At 44.3% G+C, this 16,193-nt stretch overlaps 1 protein-coding gene across 4 annotated transcripts in view; it reads right to left on the reverse strand.

The window, feature by feature from the left end:
* LOC145359003 (meiosis-specific coiled-coil domain-containing protein MEIOC-like) overlaps positions 1-16,193 on the reverse strand; it is an 82,474-nt gene that overhangs the window by 26,845 nt on the left and 39,436 nt on the right. For all 4 annotated transcript variants that reach the window (XM_080213374.1, XM_080213364.1, XM_080213381.1 and 1 more), the window contains one exon: positions 13,409-15,218. In XM_080213374.1, the coding sequence (XP_080069500.1) occupies positions 13,409-15,218 (1,810 nt within the window). The remainder of the gene's footprint in view (positions 1-13,408; positions 15,219-16,193) is intronic.

The raw sequence follows: 16,193 nt of genomic DNA on the forward strand, positions 1-16,193 counted from the left end.
ATGCATACAGAACTGGCTCGGTCATAGAAGACAGAGGGTAGCAGTGGAGGGGTGCATTTCTGAATGGAGGGCTGTGACAAGTGGTGTTCTTCAGGGATCATTCTATTTACAATATATAAATAATTTAGAGGAAAATGAAACTGGTTTCATTAGTAAGTTTGCAGAGGACATAAAGGTTGGTGGAATAGTGGATAGCGATGAGGACCAAAGGAGGATACAGCAGGATTTGGTTGGAGATTTGGGCAGAGAGATAACAGATAGAATTTAATCCAGACAAATGTGAGATAAATAAAGCATTTTGAAAGGTCTGATACAGATGGGAATTATACAGTAAATGGCAGAACCCTTAAGAGTATTGATAGGCAAAGGGATTTGATTGTACAGGTACACAGGTCACTGAAAGTGGCAATGCAAGTGGAGAAGATAGTCAAGATGGCATTTGGCATGCTTGCCTTCATCGGCCAGGGCATTGAGTTTAAAAATTGGCAAGTCATGTTGCAGCTTTATAGAACCTTAGGTAGACCACATTTGGAATACATTGTTCAATTCTGGCTGCCACACTATCACAAGGAAGTGGAGGCTTTGGAGATGGTACAGAAAAAATTTACTACAATGTTGCCTGTTCTGGAAGGCATTAGCTATGAGGAGAAGTTGGACAAACTTGGTTTGTTCTCCCTGGAATGGCGGAGTTTGAGGGCGACCTGATAGAAGTCTACAAGATTATGAGGGACCTGGACAGAATGGATAGTCAGAAGCTTTTTCCAGGGTGGAAGAGTCAATTACTAGGGGGTATAGGTTTAAGGTGCAAGGGATAAGGTTTAAAGGAGATGTATAAGGCACATTTTAACACAGAGGGTGGTGGTGGGTGTCTGGAACTTACTGCCGGGGGAGGTGGTGGAAGCAGATACGATAGTGACTTTTAAGAGGTGTCTTACAAACACATGAATAGGATGGGAATAGAGGGATATGGTCCCCAAAAGAGTGGGGGTTTTAGTTCAAACGAGCAGCATGGTTGGTGCAAGCTTGGAGGGCCGAAAGACCTGTTCTTGCGTTGTAAATTTCTTTGTCCAATGGTTTGATTTATTATTGGAGGGGCTGATTGTGGACAAGTCCCCAGGACCGGATGGAATGCATCCAAGGGTTCTGAAAGAAATGGCAGAGGTGATAGTGGATGCCTTGGTGGTTATTTTCCAGACGTCGCTGGATTCCGGGGAAGTGCCGGATGATTGGAAAACGGCTAATGTTACGCCGTTGTTTAAGAAGGGTGCCAGGCAAAAGGCGGGGAATTATAGGCCGGTTAGTTTAACGTCTGTGGTGGGTAAAATGTTAGAATCTGTCATTAAGGAGGAAATTGCGAGGCATCTTGAAGGGAATTGCTTGATAGAGCAGACGCAGCACGGTTTCATTAAAGGGAAGTCGTGTCTGACAAATTTACTAGAGTTCTATGAGGATGTGTCTAGGGCGGTGGATAGAGGAGAGCCGGTGGATGTGGTCTTTCTAGATTTTCAGAAGGCGTTTGACAAAGTACCTCACAAGAGGTTATTGCAGAAGGTCGAGGGACATGGAGTTGGGGGTAGGGTGTTAGCGTGGATAGAGGATTGGTTGTCAAATAGGAGGCAGAGAGTGGGGGTCAACGGGTGCTATTCGGATTGGCGGATGGTGACTAGTGGAGTGCCCCAGGGGTCGGTGCTGGGGCCTCAGCTTTTTACCATTTATATAGATGATCTGGAGGAGGGAACCGAGTGTATGGTGTCGAAATTTGCTGATGACACCAAGATTGGGGGAACGGCAAATTGTGCGGAGGGTGTGGAGAGTCTGCAGAAGGATCTAGATAGGCTGGGCGAATGGGCCAGGAAATGGCAAATGGAATTTAATGTTGGCAAGTGTGAGGTGGTCCACTTTGGTAGGAAGAATGGTAGGAAGGACTATTACTTACGTGGCGAAAAACTGCAGCAGGCGACGGTGCAGAGGGACCTCGGGGTCCTTGTGCATGAGTCGCAAAAACCCAGCTTGCAGGTGCAGCAGGTGGTCAGGAAGGCAAATGGGATGCTGGCCTTCATAGCGAGGGGGATTGAATATAAAAGTAGGGAGGTCTTGCTGCGGCTGTATAGGGCATTGGTGAGGCCGCAGCTGGAGTACTGTGTGCAGTTTTGGGCACCGCACCTGCGCAAAGATATTTTGGCCTTGGAGGGAGTGCAGAGGAGGTTTACTAGGCTGATACCGGAGTTGAGGGGGTTGAGCTATGAGGAGAGGCTGAATAAACTAGGCTTGTACTCGTTAGAGTTTAGAAGAATGAGGGGAGATCTCATTGAGACGTATAAGATGATGAATGGGATGGATAGGATAGAGGTGGAGAGACTCTTCCCGCTCAAAAAAGACAGTAGGACTAGGGGGCACAGCCTCAAGATAAAAAGAGAGCGGTTTAGAACGGAGTTGAGGAGGAACTTCTTCACTCAAAGGGTGGTGAATCTCTGGAATTCTCTGCCCGTTGAAGTGGTGGAGACTGCCTCGCTAAATATTTTTAAGACGCGGGTTGATGGGTTTTTGATAAGAGAGGGGATTAAGGGTTATGGGGAGAAAGTGGGAAAGTGGAACTGAGCAGCGACAGATCAGCCATGATCTTATTGAATGGCGGGGCAGGCTCGAAGGGCTGGATGGCCTACTCCTGCTCCTATTTCTTATGTTCTTATGTTGTCACATGTATTAGTATACAGTGAAAAGTGTTGTTTCTTGCACACTCAGAGACAGTGCAGAATGCAGTGTTACACTCATGCTAGAGTGTAGAGAAAGATCAACTTAATGTGAGATAGGTCCATTCATAAGTCTGATGGCAACAGGGAAGAAGCTGTTCTTGAATCATTTGATACGTGTCCTCAGACTTTAGTATAATTTTCCTGACATAATATTTGGGATACTTGGGGTCCTTAATTATGCTGGCTGCTTTTCCAAAGCAGTGGGAAGAGTAGACAGCATCAATGGGTGAGAGGCTGGTTTGAGTGATGGACTGGGCTTCATTCACAACCCTTTGTACTTTCCTGCAGCTTTGGATATGGCAGGAGCCATACCAAGCTGTAATATAACCAGAAAGAATACTTTCTAGGTTTCTTTTTATTCATTCATGGGTCATGGACATCATTGGCTGGCAAGCATTTATTGTCCATCCCTAGTTTTCCTTGGAGGACAGCTGGGAGTCAACACATTGCTGTGGCTCTGGAGTCACATGTAGACCAGATGGCAGATTTTCTTCCCTAATGAACCAGATGGATTTTTCCGACAATCGACAATGGTTTCATGATCATCAGTAGATTCTTCAATCCAGATATTATTTTTGAATTCAATTTCCACCATCTGCTGTGGCAGGATTGGATCTCGGGTTCTGGGAATATTAGCTGAGTTTCTGGCTTAATAGTCTTGTGATAATACCACGAGGCCAAGGCCTTCCCGTGCATCTGTAAAAGTTGATGAAAGGCGCAACGGACATACCAAATTTCCTTAGTCTTCTGAGAAAGTAGAGGCATTTCTGGGCTTTCTTGACTATAGTGTTGGCATGGGGGGACCTGAACAGGTTTATGGTGATCTGGACACCCAAAAGCCTGTTGCACTTGACCATTTCTGTAGACAGGGGCATGTCCTCCACTATGTTTCCTTAAGTCAATGACTATCTCCTTTGATTTGTTGGGTATGTAAATATCATGGTCAGGTGAAAGCATTTTGGTTTGAATCTTTACAATCCTCTTCTTCTCAGGTTCAACCTTTCTAACACCCATTTAACCAAGATATGCACTCGAAGACGAGAGCCCTACACTGATCTGGACTTCTTTTATGGAAGTTTGAGTATCCATACATGGTGTGGGACATCACTGTTGTCCCTTTCTGAAAGTTGACGGAGTGAGCATATTAGCAGGATATCAATGGTCACAGATAAGATCTGACCCTAGTGAATCGTGAGCACTTGAGGCTCAAGTATGAATGCAGGATCTGTCCTCTCAGTGAAGGTGTGGCTATTACCTCAGAAGTCACAAAACATCTTGAAGGGCTAGAAGAGATGTCTCCTGATGATCTGACTTAGTTTTAATCCTCTTGGAACTTTTCAGCCATGAGGATACCACGGTCATGCCTCCCACATATCTCCTCCTCCATCAGCATTCCCCCATGATTCCTGCATCTTCTCACCTTCATCCTCCTGTAGCCAGTTTGTGTAGGGCACAGTAAGATCAAATCATGCAGCAAACCCTCTCCAGTGCTAATTGCAGAGAGCCAACTGAGCAGTGCAGGCATTTCAATCACATCTTCAGAAGTCCTATGGTGTGCTCTGAGAGAGTGTGTGATGGTGTGAGCAGCATTGCACCTTTCCTCAACTGAAGCCTCAGGTCGATTCAGCAAAGTCATGAACCAATATTTATGTGGGCAGTCCTTATATCCCAGCATCAATCCTGACACACTTGCCGACCCTCAAATTTCCAAGGCATGTGAGAATGATTGAGGATGTAGGAGTCATGGTAACTCCCAGGGTACTGTGCACAAATGTGCCGGATGTGTTTTCAATGTTTGCATACTAACTACACCTTAATGGAATGGAAGGCCTTGCAGTTGTTGATGAACATCAAAAAATTCTGCCTGGGAGCTTGTATGGCCAGATGGGTGCAGTCTATTGCTCACTGCACTGAGGAACCAGAGAAAGTTGTAAAGTTCATGAACCTCTGAGCCTAGCTATCCTCATTCAGAGCAAATAATAATGGCAATAAAAGCAAAATATTGCAGATACTGAAAGTGTTAATTAAAAATAGAAAATGCTGAATAGAGTCAGCAGGTCTGGCGGCATCAGTGGAGAAAGAAATAGCATTAACATTTTGAGCCCATTAACTCTGTTTCATAGCCAGCATTTTCTGTTTTCATTTCACATAATGACAGCCCTTCCCGTGAAGGGCACTGGTCACCTCTTGAATGCACCAATGTGCTACTGACTGTGAAATGTTACACAGGTCCCCAGTTGCTACCTGGGAAGAACTAGAGGCAAAAAACTGAGCGCTACCATCACCTACAGGGCCATTGACAGGGGGAAACCTTCAAACCCACATGGCGTTAGATCTTCTGGGAGGATGTGCAATATATACAATATGTGCAATAGGTGACAAAAACGGTTGACGAGGGTAGGGCTGTGAATGTCATCTATATGGATTTTAGTAAAGCGTTTGACAAAGTCCCTCATGGCAGGTTGGTGCAAAAGGTTAAATCTCATGGGATAAAAGGAGGTGGCTTGGCCACAGAAAACAGAGGGTAGCAGTGGAAGGGTCTTTTTCCAGCTGGAGATCTGTGACCATTGGTGTTCCACAGGGCTCTGTACTGGGACCTCTGCTATTTGTGATAGATATGATTTGGAAGAAAGTGTAACCGGTGTGATCAGTAAGTTTGCGGATGACATGAAGATGGCTGGACTTGCGGATAGCGATGAACATTGTTGGAGAATACAGCAGGATACAGGTAGGCTGGAAAATTGGGCAGAGAAATGGCAGATGGAATTTAATCCAGTTAAATGCGAAGTGATGCATTTTGGTAGGACTAATGTAGGGGGGAGCTACACAATAAATGGCAGAACCATCAAAAGTATAGACACACAGAGGGACCTGGGTGTACAAGTCCACAGATCCTTGAAGGTGGCAGCACAGGTGGAGAAGGTGGTGAAGAAGGCATATGGCATGCTTGCCTTTATAGGACGGGGTATAGAGTATAAAAATTAGTGTCTGATGTTACAGCTGTAAAGAATGTTGGTTAGGCCACATTTGGAGTATTGGGTCCAGTTCTGGTCGCCACACTACCAGAAGGATGTGGAGGCTTTGGACAGAGTGCAGAGAAGGTTTACCAAGATGTTGCCTGGTATGGTGGGTCTTAGATATGAGGAGACATTGGGTAAACTGGGGTTGTTCTCCCTGGAAAGACAGAGAATGAGGGGAGACCTAACAGAGGTATATAAAATTATGAGGGGTATGGACAGAGTGAACAGTGGGAAGCTTTTTCCCAGGTCAGAGGTGACATACACAGGGGGTCACAGGTTCAAGGTGAGGGAGCAGGGGTGGATGATGTTTAACTCAGATATCAGAGGGACTTATTTTACACAGAGGGTGGTGGGGGTCTGGAATGCACTGCCAAGCAGGGTGGTAGAGGCAGACATGCTGGGATCGTTGAAGACTTATCTGGATAGTCACATGAGCAGACTGGGAATAGAGGGATACAGAAGAATGGTCTAGATGGACCAATGAGCGGCGCAGGCTTGGAGGGCCGAAGGGCCTGTTTCCTGTGCTGTATTGTCCTTTATGTAGCAGACCAGATCTCTTGGGGCAATCACAGCCTTGCCTTGCACTGCCTCTCACTCACTTGGAGAATGGAGACTGATGGATGACAAACTCTTGCTGTTACCAGTCATCTCTGCAGCCTGGGTCTCTGCTCCTCAGCCTCCTGTTGATGCTCATGCCTTGTCCCGCATGCAGTGCCTCCTGCTGGAACTGCACACAGGGCTAGCTTTGCACCCTGCCTTAAATAAGGATTCATATAAAAGCTCCCTAAAGTACTGGTTCTATTTTCATTTTGCCTCCGAACTGAAAAGAGATGCTGAAGACCAGAATGGTTAAAGGGTGCTGAGTACAAGGTGCAAGACAGACCAGTGGGGGAAGTTGGGCAGCTAAGCTGTGGCACCTTAGATTGCATTGTTCTTCGTGCTAAGTTACCCCTGGGACTGACTCTAGCACGTACAGAAAGGTTAGCAGCATTCCATTCATTGATGTGACATCTGGAGTCCTATGGGGGAATGGCAACCTGTGATTTACATAATTGAACCAACTTGGCTCTGACTTCCATTCATTCATTCACGTGGCATAACTATGAGCGCTCGTTTCTTCTTGGTGAATGAATGGAATCCGTAAGATCTGATGGATTACCTTAATTGATAGTCCACAACTTTCTTTCACCGATAGGATGGCACAATTGATGCAGTTGTGCTACCCTCACTATAGCCTTCGCTCTCCAAGACTGCATTTCTGTCTTCCACACTGTAGTTTTTCCAATTTGGCATAAGGCTATTTAATTTTGCCTATCCCTTGCAGCAGGTGGTCAGGAAGGCGAACGGGATGCTGGCCTTCATAGCGAGGGGGACTGAATATAAAAGTAGGGAGGTCTTGCTGCAGCTGTATAGGGCATTGGTGAGGCCGCAGCTGGAGTAGTGTGTGCAGTTTTGGGCGCCGCATCTGCGCAAAGATATTTTGGCCTTGGAGGGAGTGCAGAGGAGGTTTACTAGGCTGATACCGGAGTTGAGGGGGTTGAGCTATGAGGAGAGGCTGAATAAACTAGGCTTGTACTCGTTAGAGTTTAGAAGAATGAGGGGAGATCTCATTGAGACGTATAAGATGATGAATGGGATGGATAGGATAGAGGTGGAGAGACTCTTCCCGCTCAAAAAAGACAGTAGGACTAGGGGGCACAGCCTCAAGATAAAGGGGGGGCGGTTTAGAACGGAGTTGAGGAGGAACTTCTTCACTCAAAGGGTGGTGAATCTCTGGAATTCTCTGCCCGTTGAAGTGGTGGAGGCTGCCTCGCTAAATATTTTTAAGACGCGGGTTGATGGGTTTTTGATAAGAGAGGGGATTAAGGGTTACGGGGAGAGGGCGGGAAAGTGGAACTGAGCCACGACAGATCAGCCATGATCTTATTGAATGGCGGGGCAGGCTCAAAGGGCTAGATGGCCTACTCCTGCTCCTATTTCTTATGTTCTTATGTTCTTTAAAAGCGCAAGTTTTGAAATCTGGTTTGCTGTTGCTTCCAGGGGAATGGGGTGTGTGCCCTGTGTAATTGTTCTGATGTGGAGATGCTGGCGTTGGACTGGGTAAACACAGTAAGAAGTCTCACAACACCAGGTTAAAGTCCAACAAGTTTATTTGGTAGCACAAGTCACTAGTTTTTGGAGCACTGCCCCTTCTTCAGGTGAGTGGGAGTTCTGTTCACAAACAGGGCATATAAAGATACAAACTCAATTTACAAAATAAGGGTTGGAATGCAAGTCTTCACAGGTAATGATGAAGGGGCAGCGCTCCAAAAGTTAGTGGCTTGTGCTACCAAATAAACCTGCTGGACTTTAACCTGACGTTGTGAGATTTTTTACTGTAATTGTTCTGGACCCTGATCACTGTGGAGACACCAAATGAGTTTGTGTTCTAAGGAGCCCCAGAGCTCAGCGATTATCAGGTCCACATAGCCCCTGGATTGCCCATCTGTGACTTGTTTCCATTTTGCAGCAAGAATGTCTACACTCTGTGACTCCTGTTTGCCAGCCCGAATTTACACAGGAGCTTGACATAGTTCCTGTTTCCAAAGAGGACCATAGACAGCAGTAGCCTTCACAATTCGCTGCAGCCCCGATTTGTTCAATGTTTATGCGCACCTTCCCCAATATGCAACACTAACAAGCCCCACCCCATAATCTGCAGTCCATGTTCATTCCTTTCCATTAATACATGTGCAATCCATTTGACATCCTTTTTTTGTCTGAATTTCATGCAGCCTTGTCAGAGTCCAGTTTTCCTCCCTTCGGTCTTCCCTCTGCTTTCTGTTGTTTGATCTCTTAATCCACTTCTCTTTTTTGCCATCGTGCACCTTCACCCTTCCCCCACCCCGTTCCTTGCACAGCCCTCCTTCCATATTGCTCCATCAGTCTTACATAGAACATAGAACACTACAGCACAAACAGACCCTTTGGCCCACAAGTTGCGCCAATCATATCCATACCTACCAGGCCTATCTATAACCCTCAATCCCATTAAATCCCATGTACTCATCCAGAAGTCTCTTAAAAGACCCCAGCGAGTTCGCCTCGACCACCACCAACGGCAGCTGATTGCACTCACCTACCACTCTCTGAGTGAAAAACTTACCCCTGACATCTCCTCTGTCCCAACTTCCCAGCATCTTAAACCCGTGTCCTCTCATAGCGACCATTTCAGCCCTGGGAAATAGCATCCGAGAATCCACTCTGTCTACACCTCTCAACATCTTATAAACCTCTATCAAGTCACCTCTCATCCTTTGTCTCTCCAAGGAGAAAAGATCGAGCTCCCTCAATCTATCCTCATAAGCCACGCCACCCAATCCAGGCAACATCCTTGTAAATCTCCTCTGCACCCTTTCAATAGCTTCCGCATCCTTCTTGTAGTGAGGCGACCAGAACTGTGCACAGTACTCCAAGTGGGGTCTGACAAGGGTCTTATAAAGTTGCAGCATTATCTCTCGACTCCTAAACTCAATCCCTCGATTAATGAAGGCTAGTACACCATACGCCTTCTTGACCACATCCTCCACCTGCGAGGCTGATTTAAGAGTCCTATGGACCTGGACCCCAAGGTCCTTCTGCTCCTCAACACTGCTAAGAGTACTACACTTGATATTATACTCCTTCATCCCATTGGACCTGTCAAAATGGACCATTACACATTTATCCGCATTGAAGTACATCTGCCACTTCGCCGCCCAGTCTTGCATCCTATCTATGTCTCGCTGCAACTTCTGACATCCCTCCAAATTATCTACAACACCACCAACCTTTGTGTCGTCGGCAAACTTACCAACCCATCCGTCCACTTCCTCATCCAGGTCATTTATGAAAATGACAAACAGCAAGGGTCCTAGAACAGATCCCTGGGACACTCCACTGGTGACCAACCTCCATGCAGAAAAAGAACCATCCACAACCACTCTCTGCCTTCTGCTGGCAAGCCAGTTCTGGATCCATAAGGCAACAGCCCCTTGGATCTCATGCCCTCTCACTTTTTCAAGAAGTCTTGCATGGGGGACCTTATCAAACACCTTGCTGAAGTCCATATAAACCACATCCACCGCTCTTCCTTCACCAATGTGTTTAGTCACATTTTCAAAGAACTAAACTAGGCTCATAAGGCATGACCTGCCCTTGACAAAGCCATGCTGACTACTTTTGACCATACTAAACTTCTCTAAATGTTCATAAATCCCGTCCCTCAGTATCTTCTCCATCAACATACCAACCACTGAGGTCAGACTCACTGGTCAGTAATTTCCTGGGCTATCCCTGTTCCCTTTGTTGAAAATAGGAACCACATTTGCAATCCTCCGGAACCTCTCCCATCTCCATCGACGACGCAAAGATCATCGCCAGTGGCTCTGCAATCTCTTCCCTCACCTCCCACAGTAACCTGGGGTACATCCTATCTGGTCCTGGCGACTTATCTATCTTGATGCAATTTAAAAGTTCCAACACATTCTCTTTCTTAACGTCCAAATACTCAATCTGTTCAGTCCACCACAAACCTGCAGTACAACCACCCAGATCATTTTCCACCGAGGGAAAGTACTCATTAAGCACCTCTGCCATTTCTACTGGTTCTGCACAGACATTTCACCCTTCACCTTCTATAGGTCCTATTCCTTCACATCTCATCCTTTTGCTCCTCACATATTTGTAGAACACCTTGGGGTTCTTCTTAATCTTACCTGCAAAGGCCTTCTCATGACCCCTTTTGGCTCTCCTAATTTCTTTTTTAAGCCCATTCCTACAACCCGTATACTCCTCTAGATCCTTAACATCTCCTAGCTCTCTGAACCTTCTGTACGTCTTTCTTTTCTTTCTGACTAGGTACGTTACAACCTTCATGCACCACGGTTCCCGTGACCTACCAAAACCTCCCTGTCTCATCAGAACGTTGGCGCGCAGAGCTCCAGACAAACATTCCTTGAAAATCTGCCACCTTCCTTTGGTACTTTTCCCCAAGAACACCTCCTTCCAATTTACACATCTAATTTCCTGCCTGATGGCTTCATATTTCTCCTTACTCCAGATAAAGACTTTCCTAGCCTGCCTGATCCTATCTCTTTCCAATGCTATTGTGAACAAGATAGAATTATGATCACTATCCCCAAGATGCTCTCCCACTGAGAGATCCGACACCTCTCCAGGTTCATTAGCCAGTACCAGATCAAGTACAGTCTCTCCTCTCGTAGGCTTATCCACATACTGTGCCAGGAAACCCTCCTAACACACCTAACGAACTCCTCCCATCCAAACCCCTTATCTTAGGGATATTCCAGTCGATGTTTGGGAAATTAAAATCTCCCATCACGACAACTCTGTCATTACTACATCTCTCCAGGATCTGTTTCCCTATCAGCACCTCATCATCCCTGTTACTACTGGGCAGCCTATAGAAAACACCCAGCAAAGTTACTGACCTCTTGCTGTTCCTAACTTCCACCCACAGAGACTCCGTAGATAATCCCTCTACGGCATCCATCTTCTCTACAGATGTGACCTATCCCTGATCAATAGTGCCACTCTGCCCCCTCTTTTGCCTCCCTCCCTGTCCTTCCTGAAACATCTGAATCCTGGCACCTGAAGTATCCAGTCCTGTCCCTGAGACATCCAAGTCTCTGTAATGGCCACCACATCACATTCCCAAGCAGTGATCCACGCTCTAAGCTCATCCACTTTATTCACTACACTCCTGGCATTAAAATAGTCACACTCAGACCTTCGGTCTGGGTGCTCCCCTTCTCAGTCACCCATCCATCCTCCCTCTTACACTGTCTACAGTCACCTCATCTCAATTCCCTCCCCCCAACCTTTCTAGTTTAAAGTCTTCATCATGCCATCATGGCAACTCTGACCACCTCACCATTTCAGCTGTAGTCACATTTCGGACTTTTGTTGCGATGGCTGCTGTCCACGTAGATGTTGATGTTGGGCGGGGGGGGGCAACCCTGTATTCCCAACCTTGGGTGCAGTACTGAATCAAGACAGTGAAACAGGAGGGGCCATGGGTCCAGCAGTGCAATGCTGTCCATAAAAGACCAGCTTGGCATGGAGATGGAGGGCAATGGATCAGAAGCAGCATGGCATTAAGGCAAGTAATTTTCGTTGCACTCACCTTGACGTCTCTGGAGAACTGAAAGCCATCTTGTGTACGCCACTCTTTATCTACCAGGTTTGACACCAGGGTGATTTCCCACTTATATGACACAAGTTTGGAAAGCCAAATGGGATGCCAGCAGGCAGCCACTTAAAATGCGCATTCATGAGATGTAAATGGTGGTCATGCCACTTGCCAGACATCCAAACTGCCATTAAGCCACCACTGAAACAACCGCAATGTGAATTTATGCCAGCGGCTTCTGGCTCCTGCCACATATTCTGCTTCCGCCCGCCAAGGCCTCCCCAGAGCTTTTTTTAAACTGGTGAGAAAGTATTAAATGTTGATTTCAGAGAAATAAGTATCCCTATATACTAAAAGCAGCCAAGTTAACAAGCAGGAACAGCAAACAGACAAATTATTATATGAGGTTTGGAGCACAAAATAAGTAAGTTCTGCTGCAATTATAGAGACTTGGTGAAATCACACCTGGAGTACTATGTAGTTTTTATCTCTTAATCCAAGGAAAGATATAGTTGCCTCAGAGGGAGTGTGACAGAGGTTTCATGTATTTAATTTTTGGGATTCCAGAGCCGTTCTACAAGAAAAAATTGGTTAGGATGTGCCTAAGACCTCAGAAGTTTTAAAGACAAGAGATTATATTGAAACACATAAGATTCTGCAAGGACTGCACAATATTAATGTTTCGCTTGCAATTAAGTCCAGAACAGGATAAGGAGTCAGCCATTTAGCCTGAGATGAAAAGAATTTCTTCACTCAATGTTGTGAAACTTTGAAATAAGCAATACGTATAATTATGGCTAATATTAATAGATATTTGGATTCTTAGGGGTAGGAGGTTTGGGCGAGAAAGTTGAGTAAAGGTTGACGTTTAGCCATAATCTTTTTGAATGGTGGAGCATGCCTATTTTCATTTTTCAAAGAAGATCCAGTCTCGACAGATGATAGCAGTAACAGACCAGTCAAGAAGTTTTATACTTGAAGAGATGGGTAAAAGCACTTGAGATATCTGAAGATAATCTCAATTGTAATTAAATAGGAAAATGTCTTTTAATATTATCATATCTTTAATCATTTTTGTGGGAACTAGCTCTAGTGTGCATGATCTGTCTGAGCCTTCAAAATACTTCAAACATTTTAAATTCCACGTATTTTACTCTATGTACTTTGAAAAATATTTAGTTAATTTTAATAATATTTTCCAGTTAAGCTAAATTACAGATAATTTTTCAAGTTCTGCGAAACCAAACTATCACAATTAAATAGTATTTGTTTAAAACTGCTATATGTAGTTCAGCATATAACATATATAAAGCATAAGAAATATTCTTAAACACTACATTTTGTTCCCTTCTTCAGATTCTCTCTTCAACTATCTGACAACGTCTTTCCTAGAAATTTAGCGGTTCATGTGCAAAGACCAGAAATAAACTTAAACACCACAGAATTTCCTGTAAATTCTTTACCTTTTTCCTTTCCTTTTCCAAAGCCCGCCACTGCTCATAACACTCTTCCAATCGAATATGAAGTTCATTTGCTGGGCCACTGCGATTCTTCATAGGTCTGTACTTGGAAAAAGGTGGTGGAAAGCCAAAGTATGGTGTGGTCATATCTCCACCAAAAAGGTCACTCATAAAAGGGTGCAGCTGATTAAAATCATCATAGTGAAAAAAGTCAATGAGTTCAGGGAACGGAAATGTCGAAGGGGGAAAGGGAAAACCGGCTGAAGAAAATCCATGTGGGCCAAATTGAGAGAAGTTTTGATTTTGCTTAAAATCAGGCATCATGAATGGAAATGGGGGTACAAAAGAATGATTAATAAAATCAGACAAATTGCTACTGTCTTGTTCTTGCTTTCTACGGTAACTATTATACTGTTGGTGATTTTGACCAAAAGGTCCAGACTGCAAAGAATGTGGATATCCATTTTTCCGTCCTCTCTTATCATCTCTGTTGTTAGCACCATTGTGTCCATGTTTGTTAGGAAATCTGAAATATTTGCCTTGTTCATCATTGCGATGTGGTGTCCAGGTAGTACCAAACCCAGCAGACTGTTTTCGATATTGATCATCTCTAGTGCCAGATGGTTCAATTTGCAATGATATACCAGCCTTCTTTTGTTCTTGCACCTGAACACCAGCATTGGATGAGCCCCAATCATTAATGGTATTGCTAGGAAATTTTTGGCATCCATTTTGCCTTAGGGATTCCAAGGGAGCTGCTGAAGGATAATAGGTAGGTTGAAGGACTCCAGAAATTGGTAATTGTACAGAGGACCCACTACTTACAGCGGAAATAGTTGCTTGTGAGCTTGTTGAAATTATGTTCCCATCTTTTCTAAACACTGGACTAGGCTCACCAGAGCTCAACATGTTGCTATCAGACCATAACAGGCTGCTTTGGGAAGAATGAGGACTATATTCACCACTCTGTGGCATATGTGTCAAATTAACATACTCAGATGACCTGGGAAGGCCATCTAAGCAATTCTGATGAAGCTTTTCACACTGATTTTCAAACTTGCCTCCTCGTAAAATACGAGCATGGTTTTCCTGTTTTGGAAAGTCTAAAGCAGATTTTCGATTCATGTCACCTACAAAGCCATTCTCCTTGGAAAACTGATGCCCATGGAAATTCATTTGTGGAACGGAAGAGCTATTTTTAACAGGACTGGCACTGAAGTCTTCATATCCCTTTTGAATTGGTTGCTTTTCCTGAAGCACCTTTCCCCACAGTTCACCAACATATGAGCCGTAATTATTTTCAGAATTCCGGCCATGATCTTTAATTCCAAAAGTTGCAAATTTATTCTCTCTAAATCGGTCCATTTTGTAGTGCTCCTTGCGTGTGTTTGTATTACTAGTACTACAATTATTCCGAAAATTACGAGTAGTAAAATCAGAAACTCCCCTTTCCGTTTCCTCATAATCTCGTAAACAGCAATCAAATTCCTTACTCTGCAAGGCAAACCCTTCTTTAAGAGACACTGTATTGTTTCTCACTGAAGAAGAGACATCACTGGGCCGAGAATCGCACTGATTGGTATCCTGATTAATCATGGACATCCATGGTTCTGAAAGATTAAAATTTTGAAAACCCTGATAAAGTTCATCAAATGTTCCTGTTTCAGTTAATGCCTGAGAGTTTTCTTCATAGCATTGAGAAATGCCTGAACGATTTGAAATTCTGTGATCCACATTATTTTTCAAAGTATTTCCAATGGCATCCCCATTTGCAGTAGACCAAATTGACTGAAACAACCTAGACGATGAACCCCTGCAAAAAATAGAACAATTACAATTGAAATACATAAACCTTATGAAGCACCAGCATGAACTTTACAATCATGTTCAGGTTTTGACAGTACTTCTTTAATTTACTTTCACTTTCCTGCAATATGCAGAAATCAGGTTATTGCTGAAGAAGTATATAGCATAGAATGTTTCTCATGATAGCAGCTGCTGAAAGAAAAGAACCATATAAATTCCAAAAAACCGAGGCACTTTTATTCTTTCAGAGGATGTGAGCATTGCTGTTAAGGTCAACATTTGTTACCCATCCCTAATTGCCCTTGAGAAGCAGGTGGTGTGTCACTTACCTGAACTGCTGCAGACAATGTGCTATCGATGCACTCACAATGTTGTTAGGGAATTTTGAACAGCAGCAGTGAAGGAACAGTGTTAACAGTTCCAAGTTGGGGTAATCTTAGAAGGAAAACTGCAAATGGTGGTGTACCCAAGCATCTGCTGCTTCTGTTCTTCTGAGTGGTAAAAGTCACAGGTTTAGAAGGTTCTATTGAAGAGGCTTGACAAGTTGCTGCAATGCATTTTGTATATGTTTCATACTGCTGCCATTATGGGAGAGTATGAGGGTAGGATGTCAATCAAGCAGACTGCTTTCTCCTGGAGGTTTCTTGTATATTAATTCAGCTGTACTCGTTCATACAAAGAAGAGTATTCCATCACACTCTTAACTTGTGTCTTCAGCAAAGGGACAGAATTTTCCATTCCCGCTAGTGGCAAGATTCATGGCAGTGAGGGGCACAAGATTTGGAGTAATGGGAAAAGTCAGTTTTTCGCCATTGGAAAATCAGGTACGAATTTTGTTTTCACAATTTTGATGGCAGCAGCTCAACTCTCTGGCTGATCTATGCCAGCAGCCACATTTGCATCTCATAAATGGTCATTAAAAGCCCAACTTTTATTGATTGCTGGCAGTTTGGATGAGTAAGGGAGTGTTAATTTCTTTGTA

This window comes from Carcharhinus amblyrhynchos, chromosome 2, assembly GCF_965287045.1.
Source record: "Carcharhinus amblyrhynchos chromosome 2, sCarAmb.v2.hapA, whole genome shotgun sequence".
NCBI classification, from domain to species: domain Eukaryota; kingdom Metazoa; phylum Chordata; class Chondrichthyes; order Carcharhiniformes; family Carcharhinidae; genus Carcharhinus; species Carcharhinus amblyrhynchos.